The 23933-nt window shown below is 41.0% G+C and overlaps 1 protein-coding gene across 1 annotated transcript in view; it reads right to left on the reverse strand.

Annotated features, from left to right (window-relative positions):
• Positions 1-3025: 3025 nt before the first annotated feature.
• Positions 3026-23933, reverse strand: part of FBN2 (fibrillin 2) — a 262921-nt gene continuing 242013 nt past the window's right edge. The window contains exons 58-65 of the mRNA XM_084832107.1: positions 17429-17554; positions 14771-14893; positions 13675-13791; positions 12757-12885; positions 9019-9138; positions 7291-7522; positions 6065-6227; positions 3026-4971 (exon numbers count right to left, since the gene is read on the reverse strand). Of these exons, the coding sequence (XP_084688233.1) occupies positions 4606-4971; positions 6065-6227; positions 7291-7522; positions 9019-9138; positions 12757-12885; positions 13675-13791; positions 14771-14893; positions 17429-17554 (1376 nt within the window). The 3' untranslated portion in view covers positions 3026-4605. The remainder of the gene's footprint in view (positions 4972-6064; positions 6228-7290; positions 7523-9018; positions 9139-12756; positions 12886-13674; positions 13792-14770; positions 14894-17428; positions 17555-23933) is intronic.

Raw genomic sequence — 23933 nt, forward strand, 5'->3', positions numbered from 1 at the left:
GGTAGCTCCGCAGGTTGCTTATCTCAAACAGCTATGAAAAGGTTGACAACCTTTTTAAATTCCCCTGGAATTAAAAGGGGAATCTTACAGTACCAATCGGTTGAAATCTTGGAAGAACAGCTGCTTTTGTGCTGCAGCAGAAGGGCTGCAATCTAAGGTCAGTGGCCGGAGTATCATCTACTGAAAGCTGTTTGAAACTCCTAAGCAATTAGGAGACTACAAGACTGACAAGTTCCAAAAAATATTTGTGAATTTAAACTACCAGCCATATCTGAGGACTGGCACTTAAATCTAACTACACGTTTGTTTTTTCTGTTTTTGCAATTATACTTGCTTGTTGGGCTTCTGGAAGTGGAGGATGGCAGTATCAAAGGGAAAAACAAAAGGTCTGGGAATGCCACCTACCCCCCCAATTGCTCTCCCGGCAAAGGTTTCTAGAAATGCCAGAGGTGAAGAGGAGTTGCTTGCTTTGATAAAAACTATTTTTTATTATTTTATTGCTTTGATAAAAACTATTAGTCTTTTCAGCTATCAGTGCAGTCAAAGAAGCTTGAAACAATCCAGGACTCAATCACTGCCCTCCAAAGGGCTGTGGATTTAATTAATATCTCTCTTCAAAAAATGGAAACAAAGGTTAATGTGCTCAAAGATTGAGTTATTGCTCAGGAAACTGCTGTGCAAGCATCTCACAATACTTTGTCTGCTTGAATTTCCCAATTGGAGGCTTTTACACACAGAGTGAACCTTCGTATTCTTGGTATTAAAGTCTTGGCTGCTGATGTAAGTTTGGCTGAATTTATGGATAAACTTTTGCATGAGTTATTGGTTTTGCCATCTGATTTTCTACTGGATGTTGAGCATGCATATCATGTTCCTGGCTCAATACGTGGCACTAAAGGGACTTCTGGGACTGTTGTTGTTCAGTTTTCACGAGTTTCTACAAAAAATTATCTTCTGCGTCTGGCAAGAGAATGAGGTGAGCTAAGGTGGGGACCAGCAAATGACAAGATTATGCTCTTCCCTGATTATACTAGGGATGTCAGAGAATTCCGCCATGGACTGAAATGGGATTGAATTCCCTTCAGTCCATGCCACGGAATCCTCTGAGGAACGGCACCATGAGGTCCTGTGGAGCCAGCAGTCATGCAACTTTTTTTTCGTCGTCTGCAAAGAGTTGCAGAATTTTCATAAATGAAAACGCAGTGTAGTATGTTCCGATAATAAATACACAAGTTTTTTTTTTAAATGAATTGTGCTCACTGCCTTGTTTGTGGGTGTTCTTTTTAAATTGAAACTCTCCGTCTCCATTTACTTTCAGCCAAAACACTTCCTCCTCCTAGGAGATTCCCAAAACAAGGCTGTCCTAGGTGTGCCTGAGTAATGCACTCTTTGTTTAAAGCAACGCTGTTTTAAAGAAAGAAAAAACCTTTTAAAATGACCATGCAGGTCTGGAGCCCTGCACGAGGTATTATTCTCCCTGCTAAGCTTTATATTTCCACATCCAGCGTTGTTGTTGATGTTGTGAGGCTAAAATGGAGAGGAGAACCAATTCTGTGCATGTCTACTCAGAAGTAAGTCTTATTGAGTTCAATGCGACTTACTCCTACACATGTCAGCACCCCACTTGCCCCCAGCTCAGCTTTGTATTTCCACATCCAGCTCATTACCAAACCTCCTGTTAGTTATCTCACTGGGTGACTTTGGGCTGGCCTCTCACCACTACACCACACTTCTGTTATGAAACTCATGAAAAAGAGACAGTATATTGGAAAGTAATAAACTTACCAGGGAAACAGCTGGATTGAGAGAGAATCTCCCCCACACACATACACACACATAACAGAAGAATACAGCTCTTCATATTCCCTGGTAAGTTTATTCCTCATTTTGTCCATTCCCTGAGCATGTGCAGAGTGTGCTTTTTATTCAAACAAAGAGAAGCTTGCTAATCTTTCCCTTCATGCTGCATTTGTACAAGTGTGACTGCTTCAGAAAGAACTTCTGTATCCTGCTACATTTTGCATTCTTTTTGAAGGCCAGATGAAAAAGTTTTTAAATCCTGACGCGGCTGAATCATTTCTCATTGGTGTTAACATTAAAACAAGGGAGCCAACTTTCTCAGCCTCCTGAGTTGGAATTTAGCCATTTTCACTGTTCCTCTGAAGTTTTGTTTGGGGTTTAGCTGATAGGATGCCTGGGAAGTTTGCCAGATTAAATGTTTGCATATTTTTGTTTTCTTTCTCCTTTGTGTGTTATATCGCATGTGTGTATGTGAGATACACATATATATTTTTAGATATGATATTACTTAAAATAAATACATGGTTTGTTTTTATTTTTTTACTTTTTACTTTTAATCTTTAAAAAAATTCTTTTTTAAATTAGCATTAATATTAGTATTACTATCATTATTATGGGATTATGATTATTTCTTGTTGGTTAAACTTTTAATGTTTACTAATATGTGTCAAGGGAATGGTAATATATGGTTAATGAAAATGGATGGTTTGCTCTCATTTATTTGCTATAAGACTGAGGTTATAACATTGAAAGACAAGGCTCACAGTTTATGGAGCAGCGGATTGAAGATTTAATAATACCTGCAATGTTTGCAAGAGTGCTGTGTAGGTATAATTTGCAATTGGACTTATATTTGGATATTTGGTTTGCTTTCGTTGAAGCTTAGATATAAGCCTTTTTTGGGGGGGGGTCTTCCTTTTTTTCTCTCTTTCTTTTGCTTTCCTCATTTTTTTTCTTCCCCAGAATATTGTGATGTTGGAAACTGTAGATTTTGACTATGTTGTTGGTATTGTTTATTTCACTTATAAAAAATCAAATAAATATAGATTCAAATTAAAAACCAAAACCAAAACCCAAAAGGCACATAGTAGCACCTTCCTAAAAAGAATACCCTCAGTTAGGTCAGGAGTACCTTGGGTGATGGGGAAAGAGATCTGACTACTTTCATTCTTTCCCTCCAGCCAAGTGGCATTTTTCTCGAATGTCTGAACAAAGTAAGACAGCTACCAGAAAATAAGTTTTATTGCAGGAAAAATGGTGCTGTATTAGTACAAAGGCCTACGGAACAATACCGCTTTTTCTCAAAAACAAAATTGTAATTTACACTGTTTTCTTCTTTTCACAAAGAAAATACAAAATATGAATCCAAACAGTGAGTGTAACTTGTTGCTAATCTTTGGTCAGCACAGGTAAATGTATGGGGGGTAGGGGAACAGATTTGGGAAGTGCTTTGGGTTGGTTCACATGTAAAGTTCTTTTACATTATTTGATACAGGTACCAGCTGTCAATAATAGCACCACGGCAACATACACTTAATAAAACAAAATGGCACAACATTTTTTAAAATACTAAAGTAAACTAAATGCCAACTCATTGTACAAAAGTAATTCTTACAAAATAGGCTATGATAAAATGAGGCATATTGTGTATAACTACAGTATTAATGAAAAATCTTAATTGTTTTCAAATATGCATCTTTTTTCTGTGCAGCATGAATAGTGTGCACATATGGCAGTCCTGAAATAGCTCAGGCATATTCATTTCAGCATTAATCCAAGCCAGCACCAAACAGAATGAGACATCGGGTGTTGCCTTCTAAGAATATAAGGTATGTATTCAGCTGCCTACAGTAATGCAAGTATGTAGAGCACCTTTAGTTTGTGGTGAATGAGGTGTTGTGTGACATATTGAGGTTATCCGAAGGAAATACAGTACGGTTTGGCCTGCAATGCTATTGGTACCACAAGCAGTCCAGGTATTTTGCTACAGTGGTTGTGCGTCATCTTCCATTATTAATCATCTCTGATATGAAAACTAGTCCTTATGGCTGTGAAGTGAGCTTTAGTGCTGAGGCTTATAGTTCTTGAAATTCTGATCATGGTTATTTATGAAAAGGCATGACTTAATACCCTGCTTGGAAAAGGATTTTTTTGGCCCTCTGGAAGTGTACTACAGTGCCCATTTGGCTATGTGATATTTTGAAATACTGTTTTTAAGCTATATGGACGACTGGCACAATAGTGAGAGGAAACTTTTGGGGGGAATCTATCGGTTTCTCTTCTTTTTTCAAAAAAAGAAAGAACCTCTTACCTGTAATAGTTCAAATTCATAAAATCTCAAAGAAAAACAAGTGTTTCCCTTCTTTTGTTAACATAGATTGTTAATTTCTCCATATATTACTGCATTAAAAATAAATAAAATCTCTATTTTTTAATTTAGGAACCATAGCAAAATACCCAACATGCTAGACTGCTAACAGGAAAAAGTAGCTCACATTTTGTGCCATATGCCGACCTCTTGAGCACCAGGTTTTTTAAAAGTATACGTTAAACTGAGGTTATATAGACGATACAGTAACCATGATTGGCATTGTAGTCAAAGCTTTGGCCATGGTCAAAGGGCCATGCTGCAGTCTTGGACAGGATGGAAGGATACAGAGGTCTCTATCCTTTGTAGTTTTGGGGTCTTTTGAAAAACTAAGTCATTGACTCCGTTAAAGCTTCGGAAAAGCAAAGTATGATTGAGTGTATAAGTACATGAATGGAAGTGAGTCAATCATGAAGTGGGACTAAGTAGTGGAGGTTTTAGTAGAGTTCAATCCAGAGCCTCATTTTAAGAGCTTCTCCAAGCTCCCCTAGGAGGTAGTTGTCCTCATTGCTTTCTTCCAGTTTCTTTAGCTCATTCTTTTTGTAGAGAGGAATGCTAACAATTTCCAGTGTGTAAGGGCCAGCAATTGCTCTTTTTTTAACAACCTGAAGATAACTGAGCCCATTTTTCTGGTGTATCCGGAAGATGCTATTGTGATTACCAAAGGAGATGACATAGCGGATATGGTTTGTGAGGGGCTGTATTGCGGGCATGAGGTCTAAGATGTGTTCCTTATCGCCAAGCCCGGACATGCTGAACCTCATCTTCAATGGGAGGTCTATGTCTAAACTTTCCAAACTGACCTATTAAACCAGAAATGAAAGTTGAGGACAAAAAAGCATAGGCAAACCCTGTAATCTCTGTTTATACAATCCTTACAGCCCTGGACTATTAATTAATCTGATTTACAATTGTTGCTGCCTCCTACTACCTGTCTGGTACTGTGCACGGCAGAGGTAGCACCAGCCTATATCTGGAAGCTACATTTCAAGAGGCTGGCAGAATACAAATGGGCTTCTACCACCCTCCCCAAATTCTTCCCCTGAACCCAAGTACAACTAGGGATGAGTTTTACGGGCACAAATATGAATACTAGCCTCTGAACTCAGCTCCACTGTTTGAATGTGGGTATTTGTTTGAATAAAGGAAAATTATAGTGCTTTGCAGGACCTAGGAAATGTTGAGCAACATTTCCAAGCACATCAACACCGTAGGCTTATTCCATAACGATCAACTTTCCACCGCTGATTTGACTGTTTAACATGATGATGATGATGATGATGGTGATAAAATATAAAAAATATTTTTATATACCAACTTTCCCCTTCCACCTCCCGTCAAAATTATAGAAAACTTTATTTCCAGCAGAAGATATTACTGTTATGGAAAATACAATGAAATTAGACAACTGTCAAGTCAACCATGCTGGTGGAACAACCTGGACAAGAACAAAATAATGGATATATTTCCGTTTGGTTTAATGAAATAGCCCTAGCCTGATCAATTTGACAGAGTTTCCCAGAATCCTTTAATATTTCCCATTAGTAGTTTTTCCATTAGAAGTTTTCCTGTGATGATTGCTCGTGTGTGTCTTCTGATGCATTAAAATTTTCAATCCAGTATTTTTATTCTACTTGTTATTAAACACCACAAGTATCAGAACAAAAACCTCTTAGAAACAGGGACAGCACATGGCATAAAAGCAAATGTAAGAAACAATACACTCTTTGATGCTGAACGTAGTGATATTGACTATAATGACAGTTCCCTTCCACAAGCCCCCCACAAGGTGTTGCTGGGGCACAGAAGGCAAAGGCTAGCAGCCCCAATTGGTAAAAACTCTTGAACTTGGTTTGGGAACAGAAAACGTAAACCTATTGTATAGCATTAGCTTACCTCCGCTGGCTCAGTTTGATTAAGGCTTCTTTTCCTCCTGTTTTCTTTTTTGTAGCCATTAATTTTACACTCATAACACGCTTCAGGAGACAAAGCATTCTCTTCATCTTCATCTAGTGGCAGGTACTGGCCTTTATTAAATCCCATACCTGAGACACAGTGACTGTCGAATAAATATAGTAATGTTAATAGCTGAAAATAAGTGCCTTCTTGTAACATTTCAACTTCATGAGAACGTAAGAAAAGCTGTGGTGTATCAAACCGAAGGCCAACTTGACAGCCAACGCTACATCTTGTGGTAGCAATTTCCATACTTTAATTACGTGCTGTGTGAAGAAGTACTTCCTTTTATCTGACCGGAATCCAGCTTCATTGGATGACCCCAGGTTCTAGTCTTATGAGAGAGGAAGAAAAACTTATCCACTTTCTCCACACAATGCATAATTTTATACACCTCTATCGTATCTCCCCTTACTCACTCTTTTTCGTAAAATGAAAGCCCCAGATGCTGTAACTCCTCATAGGGGAGTTGCTCCAGCCCACTGATTGTTTTTGGTTCCCTGTTTTGGACCTTCTTTAACTCTATAATATGTGTTTTGTGGTATGGTGACTGGAACTGTGTACAGAATTCCAAAATTCCAAGTGTGGCTGCACCATAGATTTGTGCAAAGGCATTATGATACTGGCAGTTTTATTTTCAATTCCTTTCCTAATGATTTCCAACATGGAATTGGGCTGATGTTTTCATCAAACTATCCACCACAACACCAAGATTCCTTTGCTGGTCAGTCACCACCAGCTCAGCCTTGATCATATATATCAAGAGAGCTTCGGCTATTGGGCGGCGTAGAAATAAATAAATAAATAAAATATAAGTGAAGTTAGGATTTTTTTTGTCTCACTTTAAACTTGCTTACAGGATGCTTCCTTCCCAAGGAGAGGCAAAATTGGAATTGGACACTGCCTAGTTGCTCCAGGAGGAGGCACCATTGCAAGGTGAGAAATGTCCTCTGAAGCTCAGGAGAATAGTTGGGAAATGAACCATTCTCCTGTATTCAATCAGGGAAAGCAAAGATGTTCTAGCGGTGAAAAACTTGTATTTTATTAATGCGCTAGTGATTTGGGCTACTTGAGGGCAGTAGTATTTAGCCTTGAAATAAAATACGTTGTTTTCTTACAGTTTTGCAATAGATGCTGTCCTGTGAAAGTCTCAGTCAAATACTCACCCTTGCCCAACTCTGTAATATCCAGGTGGGCAGCCACAAAGATAGCCACCTTCGGTATTGGAGCAGCCATAATTGCAGGGGTTCTTAGTAGATGAGCACTCGTTTACATCGTGGCATGCAGTTGAGAACTGATCATAAGAAAATCCAGAGGGGCACGCACATTTGTAGCTTCCAAGAGTGTTGTAGCATGAAGCTGAGCCACAAATACTAGGATTTGAGCATTCATTTTCATCTATTGGATAAATGACAACATTTTATTTTTGGAAGTATACCGAATTTATCAAGAGAGTATGTGTCAAAACAGTTCCGAATCTAATGATCAAAACTCCTGAAGTCATTTTTTTCTCCAAGACTGGCAAAGAAAAGATCTTAAAAAAAATACAAGATATTAGATTAACATGCTTCATTGTAATGGTGGGGGTAAATATCCCACCCAGTAATGTGAGGAGGCAAGCCCCATCTATTGTGCTTTCTTTGCCTCTCCCAGCAGAGTTATTGTTTTGTTTTGTCCCTCAGCACATGTGTATGCATATTGATAAAAATGCAGGCTGCAGTCACCCAGCACTTTCCACAACCTAGCAATCCTATGTTTAGCCAGGTCTATGAGTCATTAGTGGCAGCTACTGATCGCCGCGGTGCCACCTCCCAGGTGAGAGCACTGGAACCTGTTTGCCATTGCCATTACAGTAGTTACTGGACCCTGGAACATGGGAAGTAAAATTAAGCAGTTTGTTATTTGTTGTTTCTCAGGACTGTAGATGAAGGGGTAATGCATTTTGCTACAGCTGTCTGTTTTTATTATATTGTTGTTGTTTTGGAATTTAATTTAATTTTATTATTGGTTTTGTTATTTACTGCCCTGAGTGGTGTGTGTATCCACTCACACACCCCCGCCCTGCCCCCAGCAGGGAGGGTTATAATGTTCTAAATAAATACATATTTTTTGTGCTCTACATGCAGAGAATTGCATCTTTTGGTAATGCTGGGCTCCCAGAGTTTCCTTGCCCCCTAAAGAGCAGAAGGGTACACTGACTGGACGCTAGTGTGCTAGAAACTGTTTTTTATATATAAAATATAAAGAATGTCAATCGTTATGACAGGAACACTTGTATATTGCAAGGGCCCCTAGCTGGAATGTGTGTGCAATGCTTCTCTCATGGCCTTGCATGCAAAGATACATTGCATCCCTTCTTCAGCTGTGGAATTCCTGTTGGTGAAGGCCATCCCACCTATTGTCAAGGACAGAGGATTGGTTTTGTTCTCACTACAGGAGTGTTCCCAAACAAAGCACTTTATGTTTTCCCCAAAAAGCAAATGGCACTCATTTGATTATATGGGAGAAACTAAAGGGATGCACTTGGCTTGGGGATGCCATTGGGTAGAGACTAAACAGCTCCCTGCCTCAGATCCTGATGATTCCAGCTTGAGAGCAAGCCTGCTCCTTCATGTGCACAGCCCAGTCCTGAGTTCTGTTGACTTTTCTAACTGTCCAGTCAAGATTCCCATACAGTGGCATTTTTACAGTTAAAGTGTCATTTCAGGAACAACACATGAAGGAAAACAATATAAAATAATTTTGGATTAGGTCAAATAAGCAATAGTTAGTTCTGAATAGTTACTTCACAGTGGATTTAATATTTCAAACACTCCAAATTGCAACATTCTAATGCAATTTTCTTTTCAACCTTGTATTTTTGGAATTGTCTGTTTGCAAAATAATCTTCTTACCCACACATTGATTCCATTGGTAATGTTGAACATATCCTTGTGGGCAGCCACACCTGTAGCCACCAAGAATATTTTGGCAGCCATGTTGACACCTGTGGTTTCCTTCACACTCATCCACATCTGTAAAAAAAATTTTAAAAATGATAAAGGACAAAAGAAGAAAAGCTAAACGATGTGCTAAATGTGGTATAAACTGAAGGCATTAGGTTAATTGCTCTAACCAATTCAACTTGTAAAAAAAAAAATCAGATTTTTTCCCCAAAAACCTGATCCTTTGAAAGCCTCACAATAATCTCTATCACACTCAAAACCATTAATTCTAGTATGAATTATAGTCTATATCACCACTGAACTAAAATGGGTATTCTGAACTCTTAGGCTGCAATCCTAGACACATTTACCTGGACGTAAGTTCTATTTAACTCAATGAGACGTCTGAGTATCCTGGCACCAGGAGACGCTAACCTAGTGAACTAGCGCTGTACTGAATCTTGCCCCCTATTTTCAGGATTTTTTTCTCTTCCAGCGAAAGAAGCATTCTGCCTTTTTTTACAGGGAGGGGGAGAATTTCATAGAATTTTCTCCTTGGGGAAGGGGACAGGGTTTCCATATACCTTTTTAAGTTTGGGAGGTGGCCAAGGGATCTTCTTTCTTTTATTTTTCTTTTTTTTACTTTAAAATGCCCCACTTCACTTGCAGGAAGATCAGACTATTTACAGAGAGGCTTCTCCAACCCGGCGGCACAGGATGTCACCCTCTCTACAGGCATTCAGAAAGAGCTCCTGGACTGCAGAAGCCTCTCCGGAAAGAGTCCTGGGCTGCTGCAAGCAAGAACAAAGGGGACTTTTAGAGCTTTAGAAAAACTCTGATCAGTAGGACAATGCTCTTTGCAGTGAGGCTTGCAAACCTGCAGGAGTTGCTGAATGCCTCTTTGTGGAATGCTTCTCTGTAAAGAGCTCAGTGCTGCTGCAAGTAGGGATGGCGCAGGCACTTGGCTGAACCTGGGAGTCCAACAAACTCCCCCAGGCTCATGCCTCCAGGCTGTGCCCAAGCTGCTACCCCCACTTGCCCCCCTCTTGCACTCACCAAGCCACTGGCTCCTATCTGGAGCCATTTCCAAGCTCCTGTCATTCCCAGAGTCGCCATTTTTTTTTCACAAAACAGTGACTCAAGAACTTCTGTAAATGTAAAAGTGCGCACAGAGTAGCGATAAAGGCCCTATCTATGCAATATTGCAGATGTAAATGGCCCATTTACGCCTATAATATTACACAGACAGGACCTTTATGGCCACTATGTGCACAATATTACATTTACGGAAGTTCCCGAGTCACCATTTTGTGGGAGGGGAAAAGGTGACTGCAGGAACAACGTGTGCTTAGCAAAAGCTTCAGGTAGGTGCTGGTGGCTTGACAAGCACGGGGAGGGGGGGATACAAGTAGGTCCAGGGACATGCCAGCAAAGGTAGCAGCTGGGTGGGTGCCCAGAGAACCTGGACAATGGGGAGCATCCATCCATCCCTAGCTGCAAACAAGAACAGAAACAGTTTAGAACAGTTTCTAAAGCTCTAAAATCCTGATTTGTTTTTGCTTTGCAGAGAGGCTTCCACAGTCCGGGAGCTCTTCCTGAATGACTATGAGAGCCGGTGAGGTCACATGGGCATTCAGGAAGAGCTGGTGGGCTGGAGAAACCTTTCTATAAAGAGTCCCTCTTTCTATAAAGAGCGCAGTGGGCATTTTTAAAGTTAAAAAAAAATAGCATGAAGATCCCACAGCCACTGATTACACTTAAAAAGGTAAGCAGAAATCTTGTCCTCCTCTCCAAGGGGAAAATTATTCAAAATTCTCACCTTCCCCAGCCTCTTTTGCCAAAGTTTTCAAGTAGGCGATCTGGTCCCCCTTTCCCAACCTGTCAGTGGGTAATTTGCACGAGCTTCGACACTGACAGTTTCGGAATAAGGGACCAGATCACTCACTTAGCAACCTGATTCTCAGGATTTGAAGTGTTGAACTGACACTTGGGGGTACCCTGCTTCTATGGCACAATTGCCTGAGTCTCAAGCAAGTGCTTTTAACACAGATGTAGCCTCCACCCTGCTTTCGAACTGTGGTGCTGGAGAAGACTCTTACGAGTCCCCTGGACTACAAGGAGGACAAATCAGTCCATCCTAAAGGAAATCAACCCTGACTGCTCATTGGAAGGACAGATACTGAAGCTGAAGCTGAAATATTTTGGCCACCTAATACGAAGAGAAAACTCCCTGGCAAAGACCCTGATGCTGGGAAAGATTGAAGGCAAAAGGAGATGGGGACAGCAGATGATGAGATGGCTAGATAGCATCACTGATGCAATGAATATGGACTTGAGCACATTCCAGGAGAGAGCGCAGGACAGGAAGGCCTGGCGTGCTATGGTCAATGGGGTCACGAAGAGTCGGACACGAATGAACGACTGAACAACAACAGCCTCCACCCCTTTTCCCATTTTCCATTTGCAGTAACCACAGAAGCACATCCTGAGAGAAGGTGGGGAGGGGGGAGTTGGCAAGTTGTTTTACAAATATGTGGGGCTACATGAGGTAATGTGTGGAGAGGATAAAACTGACAAGGATTTTGACAAGAGGGGAATATGCTTCTGCAGGGCTACATAGCGGATAGGTGGACCTGTGCTCAGTTGCGGAAGAGGGAGCAATATTTCTTTTTTTTTAAAAAATACAACATTTGCACACATTTCAAGATCCAATAACAAATTAAAAATTTGTGCAAATTACAATTATAATTTGTGCAAATGGTGGAACCCAGGAGGGGAAAAGAGCAAAGTGCAGCCATTAAAACAACAACAACAGTAATTACATGTTTTGGCTCAGCTTGCTACAGAACAGGTTGTTGCCAGCAGAGGGAAATGGAACAAAATCTGCCGGGCCAAATCAGAAAAAAACTGTCTAACACCACCCCACAAACGGAATCCTCCAAAATCTCTAATTACAACTGGATCACTTTTTGGCAATGTAAATTGCAGGCACAAGGGGCCCAATCTGGACTGGAGATCACAGGGGGAGGGAGTAAAGGGTTAAAGTCCCTTCCCCATATGGTAGGGTCCCAATCCATGTAGTAATGTGTAGCTTGACCCTGAGGTCGCATTCCATAACTAAAGGAATAGGCATTACACATAGAATCCAACAGATAGATTCTATGTCTGTCCATACTGGAGTACTGGCAGCATTCTAGCTTTACGATGAAACTAAACATGTGCCATATAACTTTGCCAGCAGTTGCTACCATAGGCTATTATGGGACAGAAAAACCTTAATAATTTTTGAATTGCTACTCAGAATTTCACCAAACCAATGTAGGGCTGCTTTCCTCCACAAGCCTGAATAAAAGACATCAGTAGTTTTCACCAAAATGTTAAAGAAATATATGATATGCATGTTTAAAAATGGGAGTAAAAGGGGTAGATCTGTCAATTTTTAGCACTCTTAAGTGTGTGTACCCATGGCAAATTTTATTGGATTGGTCTGATATTTGGCACAATGGTAGATCTCTTCTATAAAAGATAATGGATGCCAAGTTTCACATTATAAGCAATAGACTTTTGAAGCTTAGAACAGTGGAACCTTTTGTTTTACTACTTGCCTTAACTAAAGGGACACTCCTATGCCCCTTTAATTATGTACATATCCCTGTAAGACTATGATCAGACAACTTCTGCAAATACACTATGAAATTCACATTTTACCTTCACAGTTTAATCCAGTTGAGTCTAGAGAGAAACCTCTCTGACATTCACAGGAGAAACTTCCAGGAGTATTCTGACAGATTCCTTTTGATCCACAAAGCAAAGGCTGTGATCCACATTCATTGTTATCTACAAAAAGGTATTTCATTTTTTATAAATCAAATGCAAAAAATAGATCTAATTAAAATACGGAAGGATATTGTGATAGATTATATCCTTGAAATTTGCATGCTTGTATGTTTCCATAGCTGTATATAAAAACACATGTTTTGGGATAGCTTAATACCTTGACATAAATCTGAAATATGGCAGGAGTAGGGGTTTTGATTATAAGATATTGTGGAAACTATTTGCACCTACAGTATTACTGCTAGATACAAGTTAAATGGGTGAAAAGGTGGCTTCTTGTTCAAAAACGTTTCACAACATTCATTCCGCAGGAACATGATTTCAATTGGCAAGATACATATGCTAAAGGTAAAAGACAGTTATAGTTATTTGATATATCAGTGGAAAAAATACTCTTTAATCTGGTTTTGATCAAATGGAATTTTAAGTCAGATTTGAATAATGCTTTCTTCCTTTTTCTTCATTTTTACAATGTAATATTCAGCAACTGCATAAAAATGCAGTTTTTATGCAGAAATTTACAATGTAATATTCAGCAACTGCATAAAAATGTTCACTAAGAAAATGCTTAGAGAGGAGATGCTTTGCTTTCTTCTGACATTTTTATTTATCTGCATTTTATTTCTGGAACTTCTGAGAATGAAGACAAATGTGTAAAATTTAGACTTTAAGTATCTAACAAAAAAGATTTGTTGAATCCTATATACATCAGATAGCTTCTGTTGAAACATTGTCTTACATGTAGTTTGTTTTTAATGAAAGAAAACTCATTGTTTCAATTGATCTTACCAATACAAGCTGTATGATGTTGCGTGAAACCTGGTGGACATTTACATGTGAAGCCCCCCAAGGTATTGACACAAAGGAATTGGCAGTTATGCTGCTTAGTTTGACATTCATCAAGATCTAAGAGTGAAAAGATGCTATGATTATTTGTTTTAAAATCAAAGCAACATATTTATAAGCAACTTGTCTATAATGGAGGGTGTCATCACATGATGCAGAAATCCCGCAACTGTACCATGACTTTCTGTCTCCATTTCCTTCGCAGGATGATGATGCACTCCATTTCCCCCACACACACCCTTTTCTCCCTTAACCCAGAGAATGTTTCTGTATGTTTCTATATGTTTCATTTATGCAGCCACAAGATGGCGCTGCGGATTAGCTCTTCTTATGGCATTTTTTTTCCATGGAAAAATTGGAAAGGGATCTGTTTACTACTAGTTTATTTTCATTTCAAATTAACCCACAAAATTGCTTGGAAAGGATGAGAGAGGTGCTGGAGGTTGACAACATCATGTACAGGACCTGCAAACTTCTGTGAATGACCAGCTCAATCGCAGGATAAAAGCCCCATGTGATGACACCAACAGTCAGGACAATTAGAATTTCCTCTGGTTTCAGCAGAACAGCTAAAATGCTCTCTTACATACTTATCCCATGTTTTGGCTCAAAAACTGCAAAGTCTAAGCAGAATCCTATATCTAAGAAGTGGAGCAGAGCTGGCTACCTCTGCCCAGCTTTCCAAGAAGACGCTCTAGTTTAGACAGTACCTGATATACCTGGGCAGTACTGAGCCAGTCTCTATTGCAGAAAGCCCCGTCCCTTCCTTCCCTGTCTGCAGCAAAAGCATGTAAAGCCCTTTCAAAGTACAGCTGAACCTATTGGGCCAAACTAGATATTATGTTATTTATGCTTTAAAAAAAAGCAGTAGCAGCTTGCTTAAGCTGGCAACTTTTATTTTGAAGTGAAACAGCAGCGCAGGAAACATGCTCCCAATCTGGATTGAGGCCCCATACCAGTTTTCCATCAAAAATGGCAAGTATTATATAAAAATAAATTAACGAGTAAAAAAACCCCACCAAGATATTCAGTCTCTCACCTCTACAGGTCTTTCCATCTTCTTGAAGGATGTAGCCACGTGGGCACGAACACTGGTAGCTTCCTTCTGTATTCTTGCAGATAAAGTTGCATGGTTTGGGAGATTGGGCACATTCATCAAGATCTAATTAGGATAATAATGGGCTATTAGTAATTCAGTTTCTTGAAAGAAATGTTGTAAATAATTGTAACCGAACATACAATGAAATAAAAGGAGGCTAATTTTCCCCACATGGGAAATCTTGTTAAGATAAATTGGGATGTGTTGAAACAGGTGAATCATTCCCGTAAATCAACAACATATTATCTTTCAGGATAAGATAAGAATTATTATTTTTCTTTAGAATTCTTTTTAAAAAGTCTCTAATGTAAGCCATATTATTTATTTATTTAAATGACTTTTATCCCGTTCCTAAGCCAAAAAGGCTCCCAGAGCAGCTTACATACAGTCAATAAAAATAAGACAGTCGCTGCCTGCAGGCTTACAATCTAAAAAGATATGACATCAAAAGAAAAAAGGATAGGAAAGAAAGGGTGGGGGGAATAAGTGGACTTTCAGCAGGACTGGTGGAATGGCCGTGCTCTCCAGCTCATCTCCCACTGCTGCAGCCTGCAGATTACAATATTTTACTTATGAGAAAATGACAATACTTTTGATTGAATGGGACAGAATATGGACTGATGCACTAAGCAAGGGTTCAATTTTCAGATAAACAAGATTTCAAAGTTCCAGGGATTTCTTCCATTTATTTTTTCCACCAGCATATCGTCCAAGTTAGGTAGCAGAATTACTGGGCAGATTATGCTAAAGGCTTTTAACAAATGTGTCTCAGCTCTAGAGACTTTCCCATTGTTCTTACAATACAGAGGCCAGTCTTTAACATCTGTATTAGAGCCTGCTCCTGGTTGGAAGTCAGGAGCCCTAGTCACACTTTCAGCCATGTTCACTGAACACATGGAGGGTGAATGGGATTGCTCCTGTTGGCCCTGTCCTCACACACTGAGCAGAAGGTATGAATGGAGCTCTACATGGGAGCAACTGTATGCATGGTTGGGGACCCCAATCTTGCAGGTTATCTGATTTTGCATTAGAGTCTATATGCATGGAGTTGTACACATGTAGAGCTCTTCAAACCTTCAGCTAAATATGTGAAGGTTCAGATAGAGCCAATGGGCACAATCCTGTGCTCCCCCCCCCCCCCATGCAATCAGAGAATGTGGCTTTCAGGTGTGAATTCTATTCCTCACCTTCCCACACCAGATCTGAAGGACAGGAAACTCTGACTGCACTTGCACAATTGTAGTGGCTTAAATAAGCCATAATGAGCCCATGGGCACCATCTTGAAAATTTAAGCTGCAACTGCAGCTTGTTGTGCTGCCTGAACCTGGCGGGGGTAAGCTGTTCAAGGGTTAAACAACTCCCACATAACCCTAAAACAAGCCATGGCTTCTGTGAAGGTTGTCCTCATACAACCGACCCCTGTTGGGTTCGGATGACACAGCAAGCTGCAGTTGTGACTTGAATATTCAAAATGGCCACTGGCACACACCACAGCCCGCCATTTGATCGTGTGAGCAGGCCCACTCTCTCTCTTATCAGGAACAAACATGGCACTGGAAAAAAGCATAACTACAATTTCTGTAATAACTTATAATAAGGAAAAATCCTGAAGCGATAAAAACTGGCATGACCACATGAAACTTTCAACACATTTTGGCATAGTTAACTATTCTTATGTTACTTGTGTTGCCACTGCCTGTCCTTTTCCTCAGTCCCATGGCATGTGCAGGGAACTCAGGGGAGGAGTCCTTCTAGACAGTACAACCTTGCCCACTGCTTATTTATTTATTTATTTATTACATTTATATCCCGCCTTTTTTCCTCCAAGGAACTCAAGGTGGCGTACATAATCCTCCTCCTCCTCCATTTTATCCTCACAACAACAACCCTGTGAGGTAGGTTGGGCTGAGAGTATGTGACTGGCCCAAAGTCACCCAGTGAGCTTCCATGGCCGAGTGGGGACTAGAACCCGGATCTCCCGACTCCCAGTCCAGCACTCTAGCCACTACACCATGCTGATAAGCAAAAGCAATGGTGTCCTTATGTTATCTAGATAGAATAGCCCTAGTTATCTTTTTGCTGGATTTAGGATGACCCCTCCCTCTCCATTGCTGCTGGATCCAGTAGGAAGATGAGGAGAGGGAAGATCCCTTAAATCTGGCACCTAACGTATTTTCCATCTTCCCTGGCATGGAAGCAGGCACAGGGATGAACAAACACAGCTGCAGTCATCTTTTCCTACCTCCTAGCAATGGGCATGGGAAGGAGAGCTAAATAGTCTCAGCAGCATCTGACCTCTCAAAAACTTCCAGCCCAAAATACAGGGCTGGCCTGAGAAGGCCGAGACCTATCCCCCCCATGGTGAGGTGAGAGGGTGACATTGTCTTCCAACAAGGAAAAGGTGCTAACCTGGTTATAGAGAACCTCAGTACGCCCGGGACGGAATTTATATTTTTTGAAAATAAAATGATTGAATGCAATTTTATATTACAAAATATTTTTATTCACTTATATAATGGGAAAATATGGAAGGCTACAAGTCAAGTTTCAATTCAGTTAAAAAGAAGGGTGAAATAGAAGGGTGTGATAAGACATACCCACACAAGAAGTACCACTAATGTCGGTGGTATAGCCAACTTTACAAAAGCATCTGAAGGAACCCATGGTGTTGATGCATTGGCCATGCCTACACAGACTTGGCATGACCTTACACTCATCAATATCTGTGGAATAATAGCAAATATTTTGAAATTAAAACTTACTCTCCAGCATGGAAACACTTGCAAGTGCAATCCCGTCCATGTCTCCTCAGAAGTAAGCCTAATTAAGTTCAACGAGGCTTACTCCCAGGTTAGTGGGTATAGGATTGCAGCCTTGGGCATAAACCTATGGTTCCTTGGAAGATGTCCCAACGGCCATAGGATAAAGTAGAACTGTGCCTCTCTTCCCATAGAGAGGAGATCAAATGGCAGAGAAGCCGCCTCCATAAGGTCCCCTGTTGTTGCTCCTCCACCACTAGAAGGCTGTTAACAAAGAGGGTAAAAAGAGGTGTTCTGGGGACATATCATGGATGGATTGGGGGAGGATCCAGAGTTCCCCCAGTGTCCTCGGAATGGGGAAAAGTTACATTCTGGAGTTGGTGTGGTTTATTTCCCCCCCCATTGACAGCAATGGGGGAGAAAAGTTTTTTAAAAGGGGGAGGCCAACAACTAAGGAAAAATGCACCCCCCACTCTTCTGTCTAGCATAGGAAGTGGAGGTTCCTCCATCACTTCTCCACCCTCCCCCAGTCATTGGATTGCTCTGTTAATTGATTAACTATTTATGTTAGAATTTTCCAAATGTAAGTCTTAAAATGGAAAATTATTTTTGACAATACCTTATTTTTTGCAGATATCTGAGTATTCACTTCCACTGAGTTTACTGGGATTTCTACAACTACTTCTTGTTGAGCTTTACAGAATCATTGCTGCCCAACATTAATGACTATAAATTGGCTGGAATGGAACTGGAAAAGTATATGGGGTATGGCATTTTATCTCCTTGCATTTCTCCAAGCTTTGATTCTTCCTTAACATGATTTCTTACTAGTCCCAGAGTTTGATGTCAGCAATTTTAGCCCAATTAATTTTCATGCTGCTTTATTAGAGAAAAGCTAAATCAATAGAAACTGTGTATCTATATCTGCATAGGGGAACTACTCTCTTGGTACAGGTGCTTAATTTTCAATACAGCTATGCCCCCATATCCTTGATTTTGGGGTGTGTGCAAAAAGCTTTTTGTCAGTGTCTTTTGCAGTAGGGTTGTTGCTGTTCAGTCGTTAAGTCGTGTCCGACTCTTCGTGACCTCATGGACCATAGCACGCCAGGCCTTCCTGTCCTCCGCTCTCTCCCAGCGTGTGCTCAAGACAAGTTCATATTCATGGCATCGGTGATGCTATCTAGCCATCTCATCCTCTGCCGTCCCCTTCTCCTTTTGCCTTCAATCTTTCCCAGCATCAGGGTCTTTTCCAGGGAGTTTTCTCTTTGCATTAGGTGGCCAAAATATTTGAGCTTCAGCTTCAGTATATGTCCTTCCAATGAGCACTCAGGGTTGATTTCCTTTAGGATGGACTGATCTGACCTCCTTGCAGTCCAGGGGACTCGTAAGAGTCTTCTCCAGCACCACAGTTCGAAAGCATCGATTCTTCGGCACTCACCCTTCCTTATAGTCCAGCTCTCACAGCCATACGTTGCAACTGGGAAAACCATAGCTTTGATTATACAAATCTTTGTTGGCAAGGTGATGTCTCTGCTTCTTACTATGCTGTCTAGGTTTGCCATAGCTTTCGTCCCAAGGAGCAAGCGTCTTTTAATTTCATGGCTACAGTCACTGTCTGCGGTGATCTTGGAGCCCAAGAAAATAAAATCTGTCACTGCTTCCATTTCTTCCCCTTCTATATGCCAGGAAGTGATGGGGCCAGATGCCATGATCTTAGTTTTTTTAATGTTGAGTTTCAAATCAGCTTTTGCCCTCTCCACTTTCACCCTCAACAAGAGGCTGTTTAGATCCTCTTTGCTTCGTCTGTGTATCTGAGGTTGTTGATAATTCTCCCGGCAATCTTAATTCCGACCTGTGATTCATCCAACCCGATGTTTTTCATGATGTACTCTGCATATAAATTAAATAAGCAGGACGAAAATATACAGCCTTGTCGTACTCCTTTCCCAATTTTGACCCAGTCAGTTGTTCCATGTCCGATTCTTACTGTTGCTTCTTGACAGGTTTCTCAGGAGACAGGTAAGGTGGTCTGGTACTCCCATCTCTTTCAGAATTTGCCACAGTTTGTTGTGATCCACACAATCAAAGGCTTTAGCGTAGTCAATGAAGCAGAAATAAATGTTTATCTGGAATTCTCTTGCTTTCTCCATGATCCAGCGAAAGTTGGCGATTTGATCTCTAATTCCTCTGCCTCTTCGAAACCCAGCTTGTACTTCCGGTAGTTCTTGGTTCACATACTGCTGAAGCCTAGCTTGTAGGATTTTGAGCATCACCTTGCTGGCATGTGAAATGAGCACAATTGTATGGTAGTTTGAGCACTCTTTGGCATTGCCCTTCTTTGGAACTGGAATGTAAACTGACCTTTTCCAGTCTTGTGGCCACTATTGAGTGTTCCACATTTGTTGGCATATTGAGTGCAGCACTTTAACAGCATCATCTTTTAGGATTTTAAATAGCTCAGCTGGAATACTGTAATCTCCGCTGGCTTTGTTGTTAGTAATGCTTCCTAAGGCCCACTTGACTTCACTCTCTAGGATGTCCAGCTCAAGTTCAGTGAGCGCACTATCACGGCTATCAGGGACATTCAGATCTTTCCTGTATAGTTCTTCTGTGTATTCTTTCCACCTCTTCTTAATCTCATCTGCTTCTGTTAGGTCCCTGCCTTCTTTGTCCTTGATCATGCCCGTCCTTGCACAAAACGTTGCCTTAAGATCTCCGATTTTCTTGAAGAGATCTCTAGTCTTTACCATTCTATTGTTTTCCTCGATTTCTTTGCATTGTTCATTTAAGAAGGCCTTCTTGTCTCTCCTTGCTATTCTCTGGAAATCTGTATTCAGTTGGGTATATCTTCCCCTTTCTCCCTTCCTTTTCACTTCCATTCTTTCCTCAGCTACTTGTAAAGCTTCATCAGACAGCCACTTTGCTTTCTTGCATTTCTTTTTCTTGGGGATGGATTTAGTTTTTGCCTCCTGAACAATGTTACGGACCTCCGTCCATAGTTCCTCAGGCACTCTGTCTACCAGGTCTAATCCCTTAAATCTATTCCTCACCTCCACTGTATATTCAGAAGGGATATGATTTAGGTCATATCTGAATGGTTTAGTGGTTTTCCCTACGTTCTTCAATTTAAGCTGAAATTTTGCAATAAGACGCTCATGATCTGAGCCACAGTCAGCTCCAGGTCTTGTTTTTACTGACTGTATAGAGCTTCTACATCTTTGGCTGCAAAGTACATAATCAATCTGATTTCGATATTGACCATCTGGTGATGTCCATGTGTAGAGTCGCCTCTTGTGCTGTTGGAAAAGAGTGTTTGCTATGATCAGCGAACCTCAGCTTCTTTGGCCTCAGTGGTTGGGGCATAGACTTGAATTACTGTGATGTTGAATGGTTTGCCTTGGATTCGTACTGAGATCATTCTATCGTTTTTGAGATTGTACCCCAGTACTGCTTTTCCCACCCTTTTGTTGACTATGAGTGCTATTCCATTTCTTCTAAGGGATTCTTGCCCAAAGTGGTAGATATAATGGTCACCTGAATTAAATTCGCCCATGCTTGTCCATTTTAGTTCGCTGATTCCCAAGATGTCAATGTTCAATCTTGCCATCTCATGTTTGACCACCTCCAGCTTACCCTGATTCATTGATCTTACATTCCAGGTTCCTCAACAATATTGTTCTTTACAGCATCGGATTTTCTTTTCACCACCAGACACATCCACAGCTGAGTGTCCTTTTGGCTTTGGCCCAGCCACTTCACTCTTTCTGGCACTACTTGGAAATACCCTCTGCTCTTCCCCAGTAGTATATTGGACACCTTCTGACCTGAGGGGCTCATCTTCCGGCGTCATATCTTTTAGCCTTGTGATACGTTCCATGGGGTTTTCTTGGCAAGAATACTGGAGTGGGTTGCCATTTCCTTCTCCAGTGGATCACATTTTGTCAGAACTCTCCACCATGACCTGTCTGTCTTGGGTGGCCCTGCACGGCATAGCTTATGGCTTCACTGAGTTACGCAAGCCCCTTCGCCACAACAAAGCAGTGATCCATGAAGGGGGCTTTAGGGTTAGTGGCCCACTTTTCCCTTTTTAGGCTTTTCATAAGGTTATATGGGCATGGTCGGTAAAAGCAGTACTCAGAATAAAATAGTACTCAACAAATAATTAGGAAAAGGCAAACAAGACCCTCCCCTTCGTGGATCACTGCCTTGTTGTGGAGAAGGGGCTTGCGTAACTCAGTGAATATGTAGTGGAGGTGATGAATACATTTAAGGGATTAGACCTGATAGACAGAGTGCCTGAGGAACTATGGACGGAGGTTCATAACATTGTTCAGGAGGCAGCAACTAAATCCATCCCCAAGAAAAAGAAATGCAAGAAAGCAAAGTGGCTGTCTGATGAGGCTTTACAAGTAGCTGAGGAAAGAAGGGAAGCAAAAAGCAAGGGAGAAAGGGGAAGATATATCCAACTGAATGCAGAGTTCCAGAGAATAGCAAGGAGAGACAAGAAGGCCTTCTTAAATGAACAATGCAAAGAAATCGAGGAAAACAATAGAATGGGGAAGACTAGAGATCTTTTCAAGAAAATCGGAGATCTCAAGGGAATGTTTTGTGCAAAGAAGGGCATGATAAAGGACAAAGAAGGCAGGGACCTAACAGAAGCAGATGAGATTAAGAAGAGGTGGAAAGAATACACAGAAGAAGTATACAGGAAAGATCTGAATGTCCCTGATAGCTGTGATAGTGCGCTCACTGAACTTGAGCCGGACATCCTAGAGAGTGAAGTCAAGTGGGCCTTAGGAAGCATTACTAACAACAAAGCTAGCGGAGATGACAGTATTCCAGCTGAGGTATTTAAAATCCTAAAAGATGATGCTGTTAAAGTGCTGCGCTCAATATGCCAACAAATGTGGAACACTCAACAATGGCCACAAGACTGGAAAAGGTCAGTGTACATTCCAATTCCAAAGAAGGGCAATGCCAAAAAGTGTTCAAACTACCGTACAATTGCACTCATTTCATATGCCAGCAAGGTGATGCTCAAAATCCTACAAGCTAGGCTTCAGCAGTATGTGAACTGAGAACTACTGGAAGTACAAGCTGGGTTTCAAAGAGGCAGAGGAACTAGAGATCAAATCGCCAACATTTGCTGGATCATGGATAAAGTAAGAGAATTCCAGAAAAACATTTATTTCTGCTTCATTGGCTACACTAAAGCCTTTGATTGTGTGGATCACAACAAACTGTGGCAAATTCTGAAAGAGATGGGAGTACCAGACCACCTTACCTGTCTCCTGAGAAACCTGTACGAGTGTCAAGAAGCAACAGTAAGAATCGGACATGGAACAACTGATTGGTTCAAAATTGGGAAAGGAGTACAACAAGGCTGTATATTGTCGCCCTGCTTATTTAACTTATATGCGGAGTACATCATGAGAAACGCCGGGTTGGATGAATCACAGGTCGGAATTAAGATTGCCGGGAGAATTATCAACAACCTCAGATATGCAGACAATACCACCCTAATGGCAGAAAGCAAAGAGGATCTAAACAGCCTCTTGTTGAGGGTGAAAGCGGAGAGTGCAAAAGCTATTTTGAAACTCAACATTCAAAAAAATAAGATCATGGCATCTGGCCCCATCACTTCCTGGCATATAGAAGGGGAAGAAATGGAAGCAGTGACAGATTTTACTTTCTTGGGCTCCAAGATCACCGCAGACGGTGACTGTAGCCATGAAATTAAAAGATGCTTGCACCTTGGGAGGAAAGCTATGGCAAACCTAGACAGCATTTTAAGAAGCAGAGACATCACCTTGCTGACAAAGTTCTGTATAATCAAAGCTATGGTTTTCCCAGTAGTAATTTATGGCTGTGAGAGCTGGACTATAAGGAAGGCTGAGCGCCGAAGAATTGATGCTTTCGAACTGTGGTGCTGGAGAAGACTCTGACGAGTCCCCTGGACTGCAAGGAGGACAAATCAGTCCATCCTAAAGGAAATCAACCCTGATTGCTCATCGGAAGGACAGATACTGAAGCTCAAATATTTTGGCCACCTAATGCGAAGAGAAACTTCACTGGAAAAGACCCTGATGCTGAGAAAGATTGAAGGCAAAAGGAGAAGGGGACGGCAGAGGATGAGATGGCTAGATAGCATCACCGATGCCATGAATATGAACTTCAGCACAGTCTGGGAGAGAGTGGAGGACAGGAAGGCCTGGCGTGCTATGGTCCATGAGGTCATGAAGAGTCGGACATGACTTAACGACTGAACAACAAACAAGACCCATTTTTCTAAAAAACGTGTTCGAAATATGTTCCAGTCATAAACATATCCCAATTATCTATC

The sequence above is a fragment of the Heloderma suspectum genome, chromosome 2 (assembly GCF_057233095.1).
Source record: "Heloderma suspectum isolate Gila_16-S chromosome 2, 16-S_ref, whole genome shotgun sequence".
In the NCBI taxonomy this organism is placed as follows: Eukaryota; Metazoa; Chordata; class Lepidosauria; order Squamata; family Helodermatidae; genus Heloderma; species Heloderma suspectum.